At 38.6% G+C, this 23,081-nt stretch overlaps 1 protein-coding gene across 7 annotated transcripts in view; it reads left to right on the forward strand.

Annotated features, from left to right (window-relative positions):
• The first annotated feature begins 2,536 nt into the window (after window positions 1-2,536).
• Window positions 2,537-23,081, forward strand: part of LOC135112825 (ADP-sugar pyrophosphatase-like) — a 98,720-nt gene continuing 78,175 nt past the window's right edge. For 4 of the 7 annotated variants that reach the window (XR_010274573.1, XM_064027673.1, XM_064027677.1 and 1 more), the window contains exons 1-2: window positions 14,359-14,476; window positions 17,679-17,798. Coding sequence is in view for 6 of the 7 variants with exons in the window: in XM_064027673.1 (XP_063883743.1) it covers window positions 14,361-14,476; window positions 17,679-17,798 (236 nt within the window). In the remaining variant the exon portion in view is untranslated. Of the gene's footprint in view, window positions 2,606-3,348; window positions 3,664-14,358; window positions 14,477-17,678; window positions 17,799-23,081 lie in introns of those variants that run through there. The other 3 variants (XM_064027675.1, XM_064027674.1, XM_064027679.1) reach the window with 3 other exon arrangements.

Genomic DNA, 23,081 nt, shown 5'->3' on the forward strand with positions numbered 1-23,081 from the left:
CCGGCAACAGAAAAGGAGTGGAAGACTGTTGGAGAACAGTTCGAGTTTAGATGGAATTTTCCCCACTGTCTCGGTGCTGTTGATGGAAAGCATGTATGGATAACGCCGCCATCAGAATCAGGGTCTTATTATTGGAATTACAAAGGATATAACAGTCTTGTGTTAATGGCAGTTGTAAATGCGAACTACGAATTCATTATGGCAGACATTGGAACTAATGGTCGCGTATCAGATGGAGGAGTCATTGATAATACAGAATTTGGTAAGCAACTCAAAGATGAAAAGCTCTGCATCCCACATGAGTCAGTAACAGCTACTTCAAATTGTGTTTTGCCATATGTATTCATGGGAGATGAGGCATTTGCATTAAGGACAGATTTCTTGAAACCTTATTCTCAAAAGGACCTACATAGTGAGAAGCGAGTATTCAACTACAGGCTGTCAAGGGCACGGAGAGTGGCAGAAAATGCCTTCGGCATTATGGCTTCCCGGTTTAGAATTTTCCACACTTGTATAAATCTCAAATTGACAAGTATTGACAAAGTTGTCATGGCATGTGTTGTGCTACATAACTATTTGCGGAAAGCATGCCCTTCAGACTATTCCCCAGAGGACTGCTTCCATAAGGAGGATAGAATAAGCAAGATGATTTTGCCAGGCTTAACTGCAGATCCTAATTATTTAGCAGGTTTGCAACACGGTCAGGGATCACGAAACTATCCTGAAATTGCAAAGGTAGTAAGAGATAGATTTAAAGATTACTTTGTGAATGCCGGTGCAGTAGCATGGCAAAGACTTCATATAAATCATGAAAATAGGAAAGGCTAGTCTACACCTTCAAACTCAAACTGTACAGTCTGATTGGAATTGGCTTAAATAGTGTGCTGTAATATTTCTTTCCAAAATAAATTAATACAATGGTTATGATAAGTTTAATTGATTCATTATGCAAATGGCTGGCTCAAGTTTAGCCTTCAGATCCAGATTGACATGTTGGATTCTTAATGAAATGATGATTCATAATACAAAATTGTCTGAAACTTCAGACTAATATACCAGAGAAGTCAGGAGACACATTTTAAAACCTACAGATTATATGAAAGCACCGATGAAACTGAATAAAGTCATCTATGCATAGCCAATAAAAAAAAAAAAAAACGAATAAATAAACGGCCACTCTGGTTCTGAAGGTTACTTGTTATCCAGTTTTGGGCAAATCCTTGCAACTCACCTCTTCATTAACAGATTCCATATTTGATGTACTCTCTCGTGGCAACTCTTGATCACATATGAACATCATGTCTTCAAAATACCAGAGAGTGGGCGTGTAAATGTCATCAGTTGAATTTCCAGACTTTTTAGAGCTCTCATGCTTTCGAAGTTCTCTTCTAAACGAACTACGGAGAGAATTTATTTTTTTCATCACATCATCCCGCGTACAATGTGGGTCAAGTTCTTGTAGCTTTCCATGCAGTTCATCTATTCCCTTATTTCTTAAATTCCTGTTTGAGCATTCTTTTGATTTCACCTTCCACAAAGCCACATGCTTCCTGTATATATTAATGAAATCCACCATTACTTCCCTTTCCTTATCCTTAACGGCACACGTGTCACTCATTTTGCAATTGATACACTACGCCTGTCACTGAAGATGTTAGAGATGTTACCTCGGCGAGATTTGAGTATGTATGGCGTCAAGACTGATGACCGTTCACACGTTCAAACATGGACATGCACCGAGCAAGCTCCGCCCACAAAAGTCAGGCCCCGTCAGACATCCGTCCAACACGTTCGTCAAACATGTTTACCCCTTTCACACGTTCAAACATTCTCTCAAATGTCGTGTTGTCAAGCGTGTTGGCCAACATGTTTGACCGTGTAAAACCCCCCCTAACGCCTCTCCGGTAGCGGAGTGCTACTGAAAACGCTTTAATTACTTATGACATCGGACCACCTGTAGCTTCAAGATAAAGATCTGAACTGAATAAACGGTATGAAAGGTGGTATGATGGAAGCCTGGGTGGTGATCTTCTCTTCCGAGCGAGGGCACAGTGTATGGATGTGAATGCAAGGAGTTACAGGTGGTCTGAGTCCCTCAGCAAAGTGTGCCAGATGTGTGACATGGGAGAGGATGAGACGGTGGAACATGTGGTGCTGGAGTGTGTGAAGTATGCCAGAGACAGGAATGAGATGATGCAAGTGATACTGACTGAGTAAGGGCATGATAGGAATGAAAGAGTGGAGAAGACGGGAAAAGAGTGGATGGTGTTGTTGCTGGGACTGTAGAGAGGTGAATGAAAGGATGATTGAGGCGGTGAAAGAGTTTCTGGAGAGAATGTGGCGTGCCAGTTGTATGAACAATTAGGATAGAGGATGCTGTTCGTTTCTCTTTTTTTTTTTTTTCTCCTTCTACAGGAGTTGCCGATCCAAAGGCCTGGCTCAGGAGTGATCCTGTGCCACCTGTACCATCAAGATCAAGATCAGGATCAAGGCAGGATCACGGAAGGATGGCACTGAGTGCACCGAGGTGCACAGCAGTTGAAGCCTTGAGAGGTGACATGGGATGGAGCACCTTTAGAGAAAGACTGACAAAAGCCACACTTAGGTACAAGATTAGGCTTGAGAGAATGGATGATGCAAGAATAGCAAGGAAGGTGTACCTGTGGAATGAAAGTGGAAGCAAATGGAGGAAGAGATGCATGAGAATGACAGACAGGAATGGATTGCAAGTTGTGTGGGCGATAAGAATGGCTGGTAGGAATCAAAATGAGCGTGAATGGGTGGTAACAAGAGGAGGAAGAGTGGGAGCCGAATGGGATGTGAGAAAATGGAAGAATGAGATAGACAAAGAAGTGAAATGTGTGGGACTGAATGAATGGAAGAATGAGATGGAAAGAAAGAAGACCCTGGAATGGTACAAGGAGAAAGAGGCCCCGAGGTATGAAAGGTGGTATGATGGAAGCCTGGGCGGTGATCTTCTCTTCCGAGCGAGGGCACAGTGTATGGATGTGAATGCAAGGAGTTACAGGTGGTCTGAGTCCCGCAGCAAAGTGTGCCAGATGTGTGACATGGGAGAGGATGAGACGGTGGAACATGTGGTGCTGGAGTGTGTGAAGTATGCCAGAGACAGGAATGAGATGATGCAAGTGATACTGACTGAGTTAGGGCATGATAGGAATGAAAGAGTGGAGAAGACAGGAAAGGAATGGATGGTGTTGTTGCTGGGACTGTGTAGAGAGGCGAATGAAAGGATGATTGAGGCGGTGAAAGAGTTTCTGGAGAGAATATGGCGTGCCAGGTGTATGAACAATTAGGATAGAGGATGCTGTTCGTTTCTCTTTTTTTTTTCCCCTTTCTACAGGAGTTGCCGATCCAAAGGCCTAGCTCAGGAGTGATCCTGTGCCACCTGTACTATCAAGATCAAGATCAAGATCAGTGGCAACAACAACAACGAAAACGGTGGCAGAGCGAGTCAGACGCGGCGACGTAAAGTGCATTCCCTGAAAGGTGGGAGGTGCTACCCCTGGGCAGGGACTAGAGCTCTTCACCAGGCAGCGTTGGCCTGCAGTGCAGCAGCTCGCTGTGTTACTTGTATTGATGATCTAAGGCAAAGTCTGTATGTTGCACACACCACCTGTGGTCATTTCACTCAAACAATAATGGGTAATAGAGCCGCGCTGTTAATCTAGTAATTTACCGGTTAGTGTCCCACAGTGTTAAGACATTAAACCTGAATGTTAAAGTTAGGGAAACATTTGTTTAGCCAATGAATGTAAATAACTAAGGTATTATTTTAGATGACCGTAACGCTTTACACATTTAGCAGTATTGTGTTTAATTATCTTTATGGATGCTGCGAAACTTGGTATTCTTTTATACCAGTCTCAACGTAGGGGAGCAAGCTCTCTTACTCCCTTGACAACGCTCGTAAGTGACAGCCACACATGAGACGGATAGGTGAGCACTGATCTTTCCCAGTGAAGGTGCGTTCGTTAGTGTATGGGTATGTCACGCCTATTGTGCAAGCACAGAATTAGTCACTGATTGGTTTGTTTGAGAATGCAACCACTGGCCAATTAGAAAAAAAAAAAATATTGTATTTAGCCAATCAGCATTTTATTTCACCCTGAGGAGGGAAAGTGGCTCAATGTGAAATATTTTAATTAGGCTGAGGAAAATTACTTTGTTGTGGGTGTTGCCTTGATTATTACCAGTGCATTGCCAGATTTTATGACTACATAAGGTAATGACTTCATTTCTTTGCCTTGCCTGTTAGGTTAGATTAGTTTAGTTAGGCTAGATTAAGTTAGTTTAATTGGGATATTTTAGTTTGGTTAGGTTTGGTTAGTTTTGTTAAGTTGGTTGTGGTGCATGACGGCCAGCTGGCAGCCACAGACAAGCCCAGTCTGTCCAGTGAGTGTTACTGCTTTGTTACTTATTTATGAAGATGAAACTATTTTTGTCAAGTAGATTTCCGTCTATTTTATATCAATCTGCTTTTTGTTTTTATTGCAAAACATTAGTTTCTGATGGGGGAGGTTTGGGGTACAAAAAAACCTGATTTGCTACAAAAATAATACAGATTCGTTCAAAGCAGGCCAAAAACTACCAGAAAAAAAATTAGTTTCGCTTGGAATAGAGACTGGTGCAAGTGTAAAAATTTATCCTAACTTTATTAAAGTTTTTGTTGCAAATCAATAGTTTCCATGATACAGGAGATTTTTGTTGGGTGATGCATGTAATTTAGATTAGGTCAGGTTAAGTTAAGATTACCTTCTTTTAAGCTATCATCTCCATTCAAGTACTATGACCATTTTTGTGTTCCCCACCCATAAACCCTGCTTTCTGACAAGTCCACAAGGCTGATGAGGTTGAAGAGGCAAAACAAAGTATTTCCGATGTGTTTTATGCTCAAAATCGTCTATAAAAAATAAGTAAATAAATAAATTGTTGGGTCCGAAACATAATGATACGTTGGTGGGTTTATTCGGGGTTCAATTGAGTTACTCAGATGTTCGGGGTTTTGGGGTTTCACACTGTGTATTTTTAATCTGTGTCGAAGCCAATTAAATAAATAGCAGGTGTGGTACAAGTTAGTTCTGCTCCAGCTGTCTTAGGACTCACACGTTTCATTCCCTGTCCTACTCGCCTAATACACATTGCTAGCAAGGATGGCTCAGAGTTTAACAGGTTATGGGCCCAGGAACAGACTGTATTTTGACGGTGATGAGCGCAAGTACGAGTTATGGGAAGTGAAGTTTTTGGGCTACATGCGGCTACAGAAATTGCATAATGTGATTGATCCTCCTGCATCAAGTACGACTGCTGCAGACGTTACCAAAAATGCCGAGGCATTTGCGGAGTTGATTCAGTTCCTGGATGACCGTAGTCTATCCCTTGTGATGCGTGATGCGAAGGACGATGGACGTGAGGCACTGAGGATTTTACAGGAACACTACTTATCGAAAGGTAAACCCAAGGTCATATCACTGTACACGGAGCTCACAACGTTGCTTAAGGGAGAAAACGAGAGTGTTACAGACTATGTGATTCGAGCCGAGACGGCGGCAACTGCACTTAAAATGTCTGGTGAAACTATTAGTGACAGCTTGTTGGTGGCAATGGTGCTTAAGGGTTTACCTATGGAATTCAAGCCATTTATGACTGTAATTACACAAAGAGAAAAGGCATTGACATTTGCTGAGTTCAAGGTGTCTCTCAGAAGTTTCGAGGAGACAGAGAAGTCGTGCGGCGACAAAAGTGACAGTGACAGAGTGATGAGGATAGAGTCTCGTAAATTCAGTGGTACGTGTTTCAAGTGCGGTCTTCAGGGTCACAAATCGGTCGACTGCCGTGTCTCTAGACCGAACCAGACTTTAAGAAGATGGTGTGAGAACTGCAGGAATAACTCCCACGATACGAAGTTTTGTTGGAAGAGTTCGGGGGGTAACAGTGGTAAAGACTCTGCCAGGAACGTAAAAGATTATAGTGATGATTATGACAGTCAGAGCCACAGTTTTGTGTTTAAAGTGGGGCTTCGGAGATCAGAGACTGAATCATGTGTTGTGGTTAACAAGTTAATGGTGGACTGTGGTGCAACTACTCATATAATCAATGATGACTCCAAATTTGTGTGTTTTGACAAGCAATTTGATCCTGAGAGACATTTTATTGAACTAGCTGATGGTAGTAGAACAAATAATCTGGTTAAAAAGAAAGGTGATGCCTGTGTTACCCTTGTAGACTCTTGTGGCAATGTTCATACAACAATTCTGGAAAATGCTCTCTATGTACCTTCCTTCAAGCAAGATATTTTCTCGGTTCAAGCTGCCACTGAGAAGGGTGCATCAATCGAGTTTAAACCAAATTCTGCAGAGTTAACATCTACAAACGGTACAAAGTTTGACATAGTTAAGCATGGTAGACTGTATTTCTTAAACAATACTGTGTGTTCAAATAGGGCGTCCTATACATTGAGACAGTGGCATGAAATTCTCGGTCATTGTAATGTGAGTGATATTTTGAAACTTGAAGGTGTAGTGAACGGGATGAAAATTAGTGACAAAAAGGACTTTGATTGTGGCATTTGTGTTAAAGGGAAAATGACTCAGTTTAGAAACAGACAAGCTGATGAGCGTTCAAAAGCTAAACTAGATATGGTACACTGTGACCTAGCTGGTCCCATTGATCCTGTTGCCAAGGACGGTTTTAAGTATGCACTCAGTTTTGTTGATGATTACTCCGGTCTTATCATGATATACTTCCTCAAATATAAGTGTGACACCTTACAGGCAACTAAGCATTTCATAGCAGACATTTCTTCCTATGGCTCAGTGAAATGTCTCAGAAGTGATGAAGGTACGGAATTTACTTCTAATGCATTCGCAGATTTACTCGTGGAAAATAAAATCAAGCATGAAATGTCTTCTCCCTACTCACCTCACCAAAATGGTACCGCTGAAAGAGGCTGGCGTACTCTTTTTGAAATGGCCAGATGTTTACTAATAGAGTCTGGTCTGCCAAAGTTTCTGTGGACGTATGCCGTTATGGCCTCTGCTTACATTAGAAACATGTTATAACCTTAGGATTAAGAAGACTCCATTCGAGGCTTTTGCAGGTAAAAAGCCAAATATTAGTAATATGCACATTTTTGGTTCTGTATGTTATGCCTATGTACAACAGAAGAAAAAACTTGATGCCAGAAGTGAGGATGGAATTTTTGTAGGCTATGATAAGTCTAGTCCAGCATACCTTGTATATTTTCCAAAGACTGGTACAGTAAGGAAAGTTGGATGTGTCAAATTTACCAGGCCTAGCGTAGATGTAAGTTCAGATGTAGCATGGGGTAGTGAATGTGACTGGACTACAACACGTAGTACTGACACTGAAGCTAGCCCAGAAGTTGGTAACCAAACAGAGGACAGTGTGTGTTTAAGGCGGTCAGAAAGAGTAAAACGTAAACCCATATATTTTGGTGACTGTATTGTTGGTGATGAAATGGATGAGGCTTTGGATAGTATTGTGAATTGTACTGTTGACTATTGCTATAAACTAGCCAGTGTACCTTATACATATCAAGATGCTATTGCATCTCCTGATTCTGATAAATGGCGAGAAGCTATGGAATTGGAAATGAAAGCTCTAAAGGATAATGAGACTTTTGAGCTTACTACTTTGCCTGAAGGTAGAAAAGCTGTGGGAAGTAGGTGGGTATATGACCTGAAGTTTAACCCTAACAATGAGACAAGGTACAAGGCTCGTTTTGTTGCTAAGGGTTACTCTCAGGAGGCAGGTATAGATTATCACGAAACATTTTCCCCAACTACTAGGATCACATCTGTAAGAACTTTAATGCAGTTGGCTGTACAACATGACCTGGTTGTTCATCAAATGGATGTAAAAACTGCCTACTTAAATGCACCTATTGATTGTGAAATTTATGTTGAACAACCCAAGGGTTTCTGTGTGGAGGGTAATGGTGGCGAGAAGTTGGTGTACAAATTAAAGAAATCCTTGTATGGTCTCAAACAAAGTGGTAGAAATTGGAGTTCACTGTTGCACTCATATTTGGTTGACCTAAGTTTAACTCAGTCATTTGCTGACCCATGTCTTTATACCAGAATTACTGATGATAATGTAATTAAAATGAATCAAACTAAATATGTGGAAAAGATCCTTGAGAAATTTGGTATGCAACATTGTAAACCTGCCTATACTCCTTGTAACATGGATGTGAACAAAGTATGTATTAGTTCTAGTGAATCAAAACTGGCTGATATCAATATGTATAGAGGATTAGTTGGAAGTCTGATCTATGTAATGACATGTACTAGACCTGATTTGTGCTTTATTGTAACTAAATTGTCTCAGAATATGACTAATCCAACTACTTCTCATCTCACTATGGCCAAGCATGTATTAAGATATTTGAAAGGTACCATTGATCAATGTTTGACTTTTAAAAAGTCAGATGAGTCACTGAATTTGATTGGGTATTGTGATGCTGACTGGGCTAATGCACAAGATCGCAGAAGTATTACCGGGTATAGCTTCCAACTTTCCAGTGGGGGTCCATTAATCTCTTGGAAGACTAGAAAACAGAGAACAGTTGCTCTGTCTACTTGTGAAGCTGAGCATATGGCCTTGTCTGCCGCTACTCAAGAGGCAAAGTTTTTATTGCAATTACTGGAAGATATGACAGGAAGTACTTCGATAAACAGCTGTACTATACACTGTGATAACCAAGGTGCCATAAAATTAGTTGAAAACCCTGTCCAGCATCAGAGATCAAAGCACATAGATATTAGATACCATTTTATTAGGATAGAGGTTCAGAGAGGTGTAGTGCAACTTAACTATGTACCATCTGATCAAAATATTGCTGATATGTTCACTAAACCTGTACCTAAAGTAAAGCTTTGTGATTTCAGTAAAGTTATTATGGGTGTGTAGATAGTTAAAACAGGAGTGTGTATTGATTTAATGTGTGTTGTATTGTATATACCCATCATTAGTTTCAGTGGGGGTGTTGGGTCCGAAACATAATGATACGTTGGTGGGTTTATTCGGGGTTCAATTGAGTTACTCAGATGTTCGGGGTTTTGGGGTTTCACACTGTGTATTTTTAATCTGTGTCGAAGCCAATGAAATAAATAGCAGGTGTGGTACAAGTTAGTTCTGCTCCAGCTGTCTTAGGACTCACACGTTTCATTCCCTGTCCTACTCGCCTAATACACATTGCTAGCAAGGATGGCTCAGAGTTTAACATAAATAAATAACATAGTTTTGTATTCAGAATGCAGTTTGGTCCTATTGTAAAAATTTACTATAAATAGTGACAATGAAACAGATAAATGTCAAGAAAATTTTTCCTGCTCATTGGGCCACACCAACACTCTGCAATTGCCAGAAATGGTTAGCACATTGATTCACAACACAATTTGCAGATGGCACAAAATTCCAGTAACTTGACAATTCTTTCATGTTGTTCATTGTCTGAATTTACCAGTGGTTGTGAGTTAACTTGAGTATTTAGCATCTGCTTATAGTATATGGGGTTGACAATTAGGTAATTTTTAACCAGTCTCTTCCAGATTAAACAATTTTTTTTCTGATAGTTTTTGGCTTGCTTTGAATCAATCTACATGTTGTGTTTTTCCACAAATCATTAGTTTTTATTTTTCATTCCCCTTGACCCCTAATTCTGTTAGAAACTAATGTTTTGCAATATAAGCTGAAAGCAAATTAATATAAAATAGACTGAAATCTACCAGTAAAAATAGTTTAGTTTTTTTTCATTCCCCTTGACTCCTAATTCTCTTAGAAACTAATGTTTTGCAATAAAAGCTGAAAGCAAATTAATACAAAATAGACTGAAATCTACCAGAAAAAATAGTTTCAACTTTACAAATAAATACCACAGCAGTAACACTCACTTGCAATGTTCCTCCTGAGAGGACTGGCTGACGCTTGCCTGTGGCAGTCAGCTGGCTGTCATGCACCACCACCTAACCCAACCTAATCTAAACTAACTAAGCTAACCTAACTTAACCTAACCTATCCAAACTAATCTAACCTAACTGAACTAACCTAACCTAATCAAACCAACATAACCAAACCAAACTAGCTTCATCTAACCTAACTAAACTAACATAACATAACTGGCAAAGTTCAGAAATGCATACAAAGTTGTTACCTTATTCATCTTCATAAAATCTGGTGATGCACTATAAATAATCTAGGTAACACCTGCTGCAGACAGACATCTTCCTCAGACTAATTCATATGTTTAAAATTGAGGTGCTTCTCACTCTTCAGGATGAAGTAAAGTATTATGATTGACTAAATTATTTATTTATTTATTTATTATTTATTTATTTATTTTTTTATGTATGAGGGACACTGGCCAAGGGCAACAAAAATCCAATAAAAAAAAATGCCCATTGAAATGCCAGTCCCATAAAAGGGTCAAAGCAGTAGTCAAAAATTTATGGATAAGTGTCCTGAAACCTCCCTCTTGAAGGAATTCAAATCATAGGAAGGTGGAAATACAGAAGCAGGTAGGGAGTTCCAGAGTTTACCAGAGAAAGGGATGAATGATTGAGAATACAGGTTAACTCTTGCATTAGAGAGGTGGACAGAGTAGGGGTGAGAGAAAGAAGAAAGTCTTGTGCAGTGAGGCTGCAGGAGGAGGAGAGGCATGTAGTTAGCAAGATCAGAAGAACAGTTAGCATGAAAATAGCAGTAGAAGACAGCTAGAGATGCAACATTGCAGTGGTGAAAGAGAGGCTGAAGATAGTCAGTTAGAGGAGAGGAGTTGATGAGACGAAAAGCTTTTGATTCCACCCTGTCTAGAAGAGCAGTATGAGTGGAACCCCCAGACATGTGAAGCATACTCCATACATGGACAGATAAGGCCCTTGTACAGAGTTAGCAGCTGGGGGGGGAGAGAAAACTGGTGGAGACGTCTCAGAATGCCTAACTTCATAGAAGCTGATTTAGCTAGAGGTGAGATGTGAAGTTTCCAGTTCAGATTAAAGTAAAGGACAGACTAAGGATGTTCAGTGTAGAAGAGGAGGACAGTTGAGTGTCAATGAAGAAGAGGAGATAGTTGGCTGGAAGGTTGTGTCGAGTTGATAGATGGAAGAATTGAGTTTTTGAGGCATTCAACAATACCAAGTTTGCTCTGCCCCAGTCAGAAATTTTAGAAAGGTCAGAAGTCAGGCATTCTGTGGCTTCTCTGCGTGAAATGTTTACCTCCTGAAGGGTTGGACGTCTATGAAAAGACGTGGAAAAGTGCAGGGTGGTATCATCAACGTAGGAGTGGATAGGACAAGAAGTTTGGTTTAGAAGATCATTAATGAATAATAAGAAGAGAGTGGGTGACAGGACAGAACCCTGAGGAACAACACTGTTAATAGATTTAGGAGAACAGTGACTGTCTACTACAGCAGCAATAGAACAGTCAGAAAGGAAACTTGAGATGAAGTTACAGAGAGATGGATAGAAGCCATAGGAGGGTAGTTTGGAAATCAAAGCTTTGTGCTAGACTCTATCAAAAGCTTTTGATATGTTCAAGGCAACAGCAAAAGTTTCACCAAAATCTTTAAAAGAGGATGACCAAGACTCAGTAAGGAAAGCTAGAAGATCATCAGTAGAGTGGTCTTGACAGAACCCATACTGGCGATCAGATAGAAGGTTGTGAAGTGATAGATGTTTAAGAATCTTCCTGTTGAGGATAGATTTAAAAACTTTTGATAGGCAGGAAATTAAAGCAATAGGACGGTAGTTTGAGGGATTAGAACGGTCACCCTTTTTTAGGAACAGGCTGAATGTAGGCAAACTTCCAGCAAGAAGGAAAGGTAGATGTTCAAAGACAGAGCTGAAAGAGTTTGACTAGGCAAGGTGCAAGCACGGAGGCACAGTTTCGTAGAACAATAGGAGTGACCCCATCAGGTCCATAAGCCTTCTGAGGGTTTAGGCTAGGAAGGGCATGGAAAACATCATTGTGAAGAATTTTAATAGGTAGCATGAAGTAGTCAGAGGATGAAGGAGAGGCAGGAACAAGCCCAGAATCATCCAAGTTAGAGTTTTTAGCAAAGGTCCGAGCAAAGAGTTCAGCTTTAGAAATAGATGTGATAGCAGTGGTGCCATCTGGTTGAAATAAAGGAGGGAAAGATGAAGCAAAGTTATTAGAGATATTTTTGGCTAGATGCCAGAAGTCAAGGGGAGTTAGATCTTGAAAGGTTTTGACACTTTCTGTTAATGAAGGAGTTTTTGGCTAGTTGGAGAACAGACTTGGCATGGTTCCAGGCAGAAATATAAAGTGCATGAGATTATGGTGATGGAAGGTTTAAGTACCTTTTGTGGGCCACCTCTCCATCATGTATAGCATGAGAACAAGCTGTGTTAAACCAAGGTTTGGAAGGTTTAGGTCGAGAAAAAGAGTGAGAAATGTACGCTTCCCTGCCAGACACTATCACCTCAGTTAAGCGCTCACCACACAAAGACGGGTCTCTGACACGGAAGCAGTAGTCATTCCAAGGAAAATCGGCAAAATACCTCCTCAGGTCCCCCCAACTAGCAGAGGCAAAATGCCAGAGGCACCTTCGCTTAGGGGGATCCTGAGGAAGGATTGGAGCGATAGGACAAGATACAGATATGAAATTGCAATTGGAGCAGTCCAACGGAGAAGAAAGGGTGACAGTATAAGCAGAAAGATCTGAGGTCAGGAAAAGATCAAGAATGTTGGGCGTATCTCCAAATGGTCAGGAATACAAGTAGGGTGTTGCACCAGTTGCTTTAGGTCGTGGAGGATAGCAAAGTTGAAGGCTAGTTTACCAGGAACGCCAAAGCAGGTGATGAACATTGAAGTCTCCAAGAATGGAGATCTCTGCAAAAGGGAAGAGAGTCAGAATGTGCTCCACTTTTGAAGTTAAGTTGTCAAAAAATTTCTTAGTCAGAGGAGTTAGGTGAGAGGTATACAGCACAGATAAATTTAGTTTGAGAGTGACTCTATAATCGTAGCCAGATGGTGGAAAACTCAGAAGATTCAAGAGCATGGGCACGAGAGCAGGTTAAGTCATTGCGCATAAACGCAACATCCAGCTCTGGATCGAAAATGAGGATAGGGAAAGTAGGAGGGAACAGAAAAGGGGCTACTGTCAGTTGCCTCAGACACCTGAGTTTCAGTGAGGAAAAGAAGAGGAGAGGTGGTGTTCTACTGATTGAAAATTAGATCTTAGACCACGAATGTTGCAGAAGTTAATGAAGAAAAAGTTGAGGGGGGTGTCAAGACACTTAGGGTCGTCGACAGAAAGGCAGTCTGATCTGGGGACATTTATGGTCCCCTCCCCAGATGGGGACTCTGAGGCTGGTGTAGGAGTTGCCATGACAATTTTGAATATTTTGAGTGAAGGGTGTGTGTGTTATTAGGTGTTTGTAGTTTTGTGTGGAGGAAGAGAATTGTCTTTAGAGGGCAGGCTGTGACTGCCCCCTTGTGTTGTGAGACACAGGGAAACGTTCAGTGAGGTCACAGCTGGGTTTACTGATAAGTTCACAGTACCCCCTGAACAGTGCTTTAGACCTCACTGGGAGTAATTATCGTTTCAGCAGGTGTGTCTACTACCTCCTCCTCCAGTATTTATTATAACTGGCCAGCTGCTGCATTCTCAAACAAAAGAATCAGTCACCATGACTAATTTCATGCTTGCACAACAAATGTCACATATGTACACACAAATGAACTCACCTTCACTGAGGCAGATCAGTGCTCACCCATCCATCACACTCATAGGTGTGTCACTTCCAAGCATTGTTATGGGAGGAAGCAAGCTTGCATCTTCAAAAAATAGATAAATATTTTAAATATAGTCAGTATTATGAATAATTTGTGGTGGGTATATATATTTTCACAATCCCAGTTATTTTTCCTAGAAAGTGGACAGTATACTGAACCCAAAAAGTTTTAAAGGTCTGGAATTTTAAAGGTCTCGAATACCTACCTGACCTATCCGAAATTGTTAGCTATTAAATCCTCCCACAAAACCTTTACCTTGGCACAACACCAGGAATCACTTCAATGCCAGATCAGTATTGGAGTAGAAAACTCAGTTATTCTATTTGATAACAGAATATAATGATAATAATGTTAACTTACCATTAAATTGAGGTAATACAGTAAAATCCCTCTTATCCGGCATCAACAGGACCGCTGACATGCCGGATACTTGAATAGAAGTGAAATTATGTCCACAATCACCACCCTACACTCACGCATCTTACCATAACAAAGATCAGCTGATCTGATCAGCTGCTTAAGTGTAAGCATAACACGCTTTCTCTTTTCTACAACTTTAGGCATGATGAAGGCATCAGGCGATAAACAGTGCACACGCGGGACTGAGTCACTGAGTAAACACAGTGCAGTGGGCCGCGGGTGGCGCGAAGCAGTGCGCTCTGGTGGCGAGGGGACAAAGTATGCCTCGCACGGGAATTTTAATCGATTTTATGAGTACACATTGATTTTTTATTGATTTTAAGGCTCAGGGAAAAATGTGCCGGATACTTGAAGCTGCCAGATACTCGAATGCCAGATGAGAGGGATTTTACTGTACACACTAAAGGAAACTAGGGAACAAATTTCTACCCTTGACCAACACAGGGTAATTCCCACACTCAATTACAATACATTTCCCTTTACTTCATGCTCTTATATTGCCTTCCTTGTTGCTTAAAAGTTATCACACAAATATTGCCATCACTTCACAAAGCACTAAAACCCATTTACTCCACAGGCTGCTGGAATATTTTCCCCAGCTGCAGGAATTTCCCCAGATGCAATCACTGTGTCCTCAAACAACTATTTCTGTATTTCACCTCAAACCTCTCAAGACATACCATCACCACAGTTCACCTATAACACTACAACACCATCCCCAAAGACACCAATAATGCCACAACACCACCATAATCCCAACCATAAAATGGCTGCCTCTCACCCTGATGCTACCCCACAGCGTTACATCAATACAACTCACCAACCAGATTTCAGAGAACAAGAGCTCTTGGTACCACAAAAGTCACCAACCTGATCCTGGATATCAGGGTTATACCACCACATTGCCAATACCTCCACACACCTGCTCAATCACCACAACACCACCCAAATTTATCCTGTGAGAACGCTGCCCCTTGTCTCTTCCTTTGGGCCTCTATGTGTTCTGAAATTCTACTGACTTGGATACAAGAGACAGACATGCATTGCCTCTCACCTCAACACATTCCACCTTCAAATACACCTTTTCCATTACATATACATACATATAAAGAACTTAAATTATGAAGAGAATAATACTACATGATATAAAATGAGTAAATAAACCTTATACTAACTTAAAATTGAGAATAAAGATATGTTTAGAAGGAAAATGGAACATAGGGAACACTAAGAAAATGTGTTCCATTTCAGGGTAAACTCGGCGAATAACATGACAATATGGGGTTCAAATTACTCAGAATGGGAAGCTCTGTCTAATAAGAAAGTTAAGAAAAGCCATGGTGAGAGTGGTGAAAGAGTAAAAGAATATTGGCACTTAGGGTAATCAGCTAGGTGAGGAGGCACCTTTCTGTTCTGAGCAGGTTCCAGGTGCTTATGGTAGTGGGGAGAGGAACACTACTTATTATCAGAATGCTAAATTTTAACCGTTTTGATTGTAACTCTTGTTTTATTTTATTATTTTATAATATATTATATTATATTATATTATATTATATTATATTATAAACATCACAAATGGTCTTCAGTGTCTTTCAGATTCTTTACCTACATCTTGGTGTATATCTTGGCATTCAGATTAAGTTTGCAAATTTATAACTGGCAGTGATATTGAATTTAGTATGTTTGAGGGATTCCAGTTGGTTCAGAGATTAGATTAGGTTTGATATTATGTAAAAAAATGCTCTCTTACTGATAAGTAATATAAATATAATATAATATATAAATAAATAATAAATAATATAATAAAATAGTGATATAATCTCTATTTTACTGAAGTTCATTATAATATTTTTGTATGATGAAATTTGTCACAAATTGGTCATTACCCATCTTCAGTCATTATCTGAATGAAAATTGAAAGTATTGGATAGGCTTAGGATCATTATGCATTAACATAAGTGTACATACAAATCATATATATATATATATATATATATATATATATATATATATATATATATATATATATATATATATATATATATATATATATATATATATATATATATATATTTTTTTTTTTTTTTTTTTTTTTATGTTGACTGCATATTAGCAATTTAGTTTTTACAATATATTCATGGAAAAATTGTGGGTGTCATTAATTAATATTATATGTGGTATTTAGTCTTAATTTATTCACATGTTTCATGATGATCAAAAAAATTCTAGACTGTGACTAGGGTGTGGATATGGCTCAACCTTGTTTTGGTGGTCAGTGAGTGCTGGACAACTATGTGTGATAAATAGGTATAAATGATATTATCAGTACATTGTATTCCATTATGTACCTAAATTATTATATAGAGACTTGACTCAGTGACATGTGTTGTGGGGAAATAAACTTTCAGAGAAATTACTGAAAGGTACATTATGTTGCTAAACTTTTATGATTTTGATGATTAAGTTATTGATTACAATTATTGCTGTCATAAATGTTTATTTCCTTTTATATATGTGCAGGTTCAAGTGTAAATCTTATCAGTTTCTACTGCATATCTGCTTGTGTATTTCATTGTGTTTAAGTGCATAATTACTGTAAGCCTTGTATTGAAAGTGTGTGACAAATATGATGCATCATGTAAGGGTGCATGAATGAAAAGTAGAGTAGTTGAAGGGGTCAAGTGCAGCATCCTCAGGTGATTTTGTAATGATTAAATGAAGAACTATGTTCACCATTACAAAACACTGAAAAATTCATTTATTATAAATGAGGAAGGAGGACATGACCAGGATTCAAATTTGAATCTGACAGGTTGGATGGACAAGCTATAACTGACTAAACCATAAGGCTGTCCTACTTTGGCTCATGTTTCTGCATTTTTCCATTGCATTACAGTTTGAATATATATAGAAAGGAAGAAATTGAAATGGGTAAGAGTGTTTGCAAGTGTGGTAGATGTGGTGACAGATGCCATGTCAAGTGAAGGTGAAGGAATGAAATATAGAATGGTTGAGGGGATCAGATGCCAGGTGTTTGGCTGTTGAAAGAGTGGCTGAAAGTGTGATAGTTTAGAAAGTTAATGTGAGTGTGGCAGGTTTAGTGAGAGCAACAAAATGATTATTACCCATTATTTTCCCAGTGGGAAAGATGTAGCTTGGTCACACAGTCTATGGTTTAAGTGGGATAATACTGGTTTTACATTCCCTGTGCATCATAAGAGGCAGAGTGAGGGGACTGGGATCCCTCTCTGCTGTATGTTTATCCCTGCAACAAGACTAGATATGGCATGCTGTCTGTGCTGTTTCCCCTTAAAAGCAATCTAAGCCTGTAGATATGACATTCTGTCTGTGCTATTTCCCTTTAAAAGGAATCTGAGCCTGGTACATATCAATAGAAACTGTTATTGTTGTTGCTACTCTTATCATCACTAGTGCTATTGAGATTATTATCATCTTTCAGAATTGATGGGTTCCATGTGATGCTGAAATTATTACCACAAAGAGACAGTTTTATTCTGAGAAGAATCCTGCGTGACTGTCACGTCCAGCCTAGGGTGTCCATGACTGACAGTGACAGAAGGTGTGTGTGGGTTTGTGTGTCTTCTTTCCTAATTGTTCTTACCTTATTGTGTTTTTACATGACTGAGTCAAGCTCTTAATGTACCATGTCTTAAAGTTAGTTTGTCACATTTGTCTTAAAGCTATGAATGCTCCCTGCACACTTTACTTATTCAGTCACTGAATTTCTCTATCAGAAAAATATTTCCTCACATTTTTATTCACTTTTTATGCACAATTTCTTCTTGTCCTTTTAGTATTGATTGTTCTGGTATCACAAAATCCATATCAATATTTTCTTTTCATTCTACCCATTTGTACATATGATAATGTCACCTTGTTTTCATCTCTCCTCTAGTGTTGGGAGCCTCAGTTTGTCAAACCTTTCTTGATACCTAAGATCTTTTAAGTCTGGTACCATTTTGTAGTTGCTCTTTGCACTTTATTTCTCTCTCTCTCTCTCTCTCTCTCTCTCTCTCTCTCTCTCTCTCTCTCTCTCTCTCTCTCTCTCTCTCTCTCTCTCTCTCTCTCTCTCTCTCTCTCTCTCTCTCTCTCTCTCTCTCTCTTTCTCTCTCTCTCTCTCCTGTAGATGTAGATTTCATACTGCTGCTGCATATTTGATTATGGGTTTTATAAATATTGTGACTATATTCTTATTTTTTTTTTTTTATTTATTTATTTATTTATTTTATTTTTGTGTGTCTAGTAAATACTGTCCTCATATTTGCCATGAAGTGATGCATGTTCCTTACATTGTCATTTATATGGTCTTCTGGTGATAACCTGTTGTTTATTATTACACTTAGGTCCTTTTTCTTTGTACATGCATGAATTGTGTTGTTATCTAAGTTATAATTCCAATCTGGTCTCTGAACTTCTGCCATATTTTATTAAATGACATTAATGAACATTAAAATCCATTTGCTATTTCTTACATCATAGGGTCCCATGAGGTCTTTCTGTAGCTCCTTACATGAGCCTTCATCATTTATTTTCCTTTGCAACTTTGCATCATCACCAAATGTGTTCATTTAAGTCTTTGTTCTATATAACTGAGACCTTTGCAATGGTCTGGAAAAACAGCCAGATTCTCCAGCTGACTTACTTTTACACAAGAAAACTTGGTATGCAGAAAAAATTCTTATGCATCATTTGTGTGTTATCAAAACCAACAAATAAAATAGTGAGAACATTTTCATCTACCATCATCAAGTAGAGAGCAAGAAATATTGCAAAGCGAGTTAAATACTACACATATTATCTTAGGTTTGGGATGTATTGTTGTCTCAGGATTAATGTTATTTTCCCCTCTTTAAAAGTTTACTTTATCTATTTAATTTATGAAAATAATGTAAAACTATGAATCCAAGCACATATGAAAGAAACAACCTTGTTTTGATATTAAATCATAGCAGGACACTGGTGAGGATTGCATGTTGACATCTTCTGAGTTACCACTTGTTTATTCATATTGTGTCTCCCAGTCTCTTCTCTGAGTTGCCACTTTCTTTGAAAATACAACTCATCCTTTTACACCTTGGTTCTTTCATGATATGTTTGTGCAATCAACCACAACACATGTAGAGACTGAAGTTTTACAACAGTACTGCAAACTCATATCTCCTGCCTCAGGTGTTTTGGAGAAGTCATTGTGTCTAATATTGTCCATTTTTTTCATCTCAGCATGGTTTTGGCTGTCACATTATCTCTTCAGTACTGATATTTGATTCTTTTTGGAGATTTCCCAGATAAACCATTAATCCCTGTAGAAACCAGTGAAAAAATGTATCAAACTAAACATGTAGCAGGAGATCGAAAAAAATGTGAAAACACTGAACCTAGTTGTGAGTATTTAGCTTATAACAACTGTTCTGTAAAGTGAAATCACCAGATCCTTTAGATACTGTTAGCATAAACACTTGGTATTAGTGTTTTGTAGCATATAGGTACAGTCAGCTCTCTACTCGATGAAGCAACTTTTATTCCCGTATTTCTAACAAAAGTGATACCTGTCTTTTTTTTTTTTTTTTTTCTCATCACACCTGTCATTGGCTAGAACTGCCTTTGACACTATCTTGAGTTTGCCTTCTTCCTCTCCCTCTCCACATCCCCTTCCCATCTCTCTCCCCATTCCTCATGTTTCTCATACCTCCTTTACCCTCCCCCTCCCCATCTCTCTCTCTCTCTCTCTCTCTCTCTCTCTCTCTCTCTCTCTCTCTCTCTCTCTCTCTCTCTCTCTCTCTCTCTCTCTCTCTCTCTCTCTCTCTCTCTCTCTCTCTCTCTCTCTCTCTCTCTCTCTCTCAGGCAATTTATTTCATAGAAATATAACTAAATAAACAAAAAAACTCAACACCTATTAGTAGTTTCTAATCACATTTCAGTTACTAAACAAAGATGGGTATATTATAATCTAAGTTGTTACTCAAACGCAAGATACATGAGGCAGGACTGTCTGCATCATGCATTATATGTCTATTAACCTGGTTGTGTTTACTTAGTTGTTATATATGGAAGGGGAGCTATGCTTGTGTTATCCTGTCCTTGTATTTCATGGTGCCAACATAGCCTTAAATTCATGTATCATCTGCATACACTACTTGCTTATTTAGTCTAGCCCATATATCTACTGCTTTATGGGGAAAGCTGTTCATTTTCATATTGCTTCTGTTACTTTTTTTTTTTATATCCCTTCTGTGTCCTCTTGTATGTCTCATCTCTCACTTTATTAGGTCTTCTCTGTTGAACACTTCCATATTCTTCATAATTCTATAAATAGCTATTGAGTCTCCTCTTTCCCTTCTTTGTTCCAGTATTGTCAATTCCTGTTTCGATAGCCTCTCTTCATATGACATTTCCGACAAGCTTGGAGCCAATTTTGTTGATGCTCTTTGAATCTTTTCAAGTTTCCTGATGTTCCTCTTTGTGCTTGGTGACCACAGTGGTGCTTCATATTCCAATCTTGGCCTTATCTGAAAAATCTTAAAGCACTACCATATTCAATATTGTTTTATATCTATGAAGACATTTTTTTTTTATTTTAAGCATAATTTCACAATGGCTGGACATATCAGTTATAAGTAAAATGGTGTATAAACCATAAAATTTGATTTCTTAACTTGTACTTGTCATAATTACTTTGTTTTTTATCCTGTCAAGGTTGAAAAATGTGATACAGTTTAACAAACGTTCCTTCATCTGTGGATGCAAACAAAATTCGCAAAACTTGTGTAATTGTTGAGCTAAGTGAAAAAAATAAAAATATATTTCTAGGGAGCTTGAGTTTCTTTCAAACTCAGTGGGCCAGTGGACAGCAGGGATGCCAGCTGAACATAGAGGTCTCACTGAGATTCTTTCTCTGAATGGACTATATTATTGTTCAATGCCTCAAAACTCAATTCCTCCATTTATCAACTCACACAACCTTCTAGATAAATATCCCCTCTTCTTCAATAACACTCCACTGTTCCCCTCTTTTATTCTGAACACCCTTGGTCTGTCCTTTACTTGTAATCTAAACTGGAAACCACATCTCATCTCTACTTGAAACAGCTTCTATGAAGTTAGGCATTCTGAGTTGTCTCCTCCAATTTTTCTCATTTCCACCCCCTCCAAACCTTGTGCCTTATCTGTTCATGTATGGATTATGCTTCACATGTAAGGGGGGGTTCCACTCATACCACTCTTTTAGACAGGGTAGAATCAAAAACTTTTTGTCAACTCCTCTCCTCTAACTGCCTGTCTTCAGCATCTCTCTTGTGGCTGCAATGTTGCATCTCTTGCAATTTTCTACCACTATTTTCACACTAACTGCTCTTCCAATCTTGGAATCTCTCTTCCTCTCATGGCCTCACTGCACAAGACTTTCTTTGTTCTCACCTCTCTAATGCAAGAGTTAACCAGTATTCTCAATCATTCATTCCTTTCTCTGGTAAACTCTGGAACTCCCTGCCTGCTTCTGTATTTCCTCCTTCCTATGATTTAAATTCTTTCAAAAGAGAAGTTTCATTCAAGGTGGTTTGACCATCTAGACTGCGTCCAGTAGATCTGCACAAAAAAAAAAAAAAAAAAAAACGTTTTGCAAATTTCAAAATGCAATATCTCTTAATTGGATTGAAATAGAAAGTAATGATTGGTATTAAAATATTCAGTAATTCATGCCCTTTACAACTATTTAGTTGATTTACATTAAGTTACAATCAAATTACATTATTAAAAATAAGTAGGTGGCTACATTTTTCTTTGATACAATTTTGTTAAGGATATCACACATCTACATTAAAATCATATTTAATGCCCACACATTGTTTATTTCCTTTATTCTATAAAGTTATTTTATTTTCTATTTACTATTAGGGGAATGACAACTATTAAAAAAGTTCTTTTTAGTGAACTTATCAATTTTATTAAGCAAAATCATGTGACATACATGTACTACTTAAGACAAAACAAAGAGAATGATACAAGCTAAAAAAATGTAACTGGAACAAACTAAAACTAAAGAGCTAATAAACATTATGAAAATATAATGGTATAAATGATAATAAAATATAAAAAAATAAGAAAGTCATCCAATGTTTCCAGAGCCCATATAGGCTTCCTCCATGTTTCTTTGTCTTTTAGCAATATTTTTCTTCCATTTTGCAGGATCACACACCCTTTTTCTTCCCCTGGAGCGTCCTAGTTCTTCAGGGGCTATATTGTTATCCGCCATAATAATGAAAAGCTTATGTGTTGTGTAAAAGCAAAATTAAGATAGCAGCCTGTCATTCAAGAGTACCAAGCAGGTGGGAGGGAGGGAGAGTGTGAAGTGTGTGGGTGTGGTGGTTAGGTGTCCCGCTGTGACACGTGACTTGCAGCATGAGCCATCGTTGGCTGGCTCTTTCCATGCTGCTGTGGTGAGGGAGTTACTGTATGTGCTGGGGTATTAGACACACCTCTTCATAAGATGCATGCCTTTTTTACAAGGATTTGAAAAAAAAAAAAACTTATGTTTCATCATATATTTATTTAAAAAAAATGTGTTTTATTTACTTTTTTTTTTATGTAAAAGGGCCACTGACCAAGGGCAACAAAAATTTTTAATAAAAAGATGCCAGTTCCCATAAAGATGTCACATAGAATAATTAAAAAACTGGATAAGTTTGTTGAAACCTCACTCCTGAAAGAGATTAAGCCATAAGAAGGAGGAAATGCAGAAGCAGGTAGGGAGTTCCAGAGTTTACCAGAGAAATGGATAAATGATTGAGAATACTGGTTAACTTTTCCATTTGAGACGTGGACAGAATATGGATGAGAGAAAAGAAAA

The sequence above is a fragment of the Scylla paramamosain genome, chromosome 24 (genome assembly GCF_035594125.1).
Source record: "Scylla paramamosain isolate STU-SP2022 chromosome 24, ASM3559412v1, whole genome shotgun sequence".
Classification (NCBI taxonomy): Eukaryota; Metazoa; Arthropoda; class Malacostraca; order Decapoda; family Portunidae; genus Scylla; species Scylla paramamosain.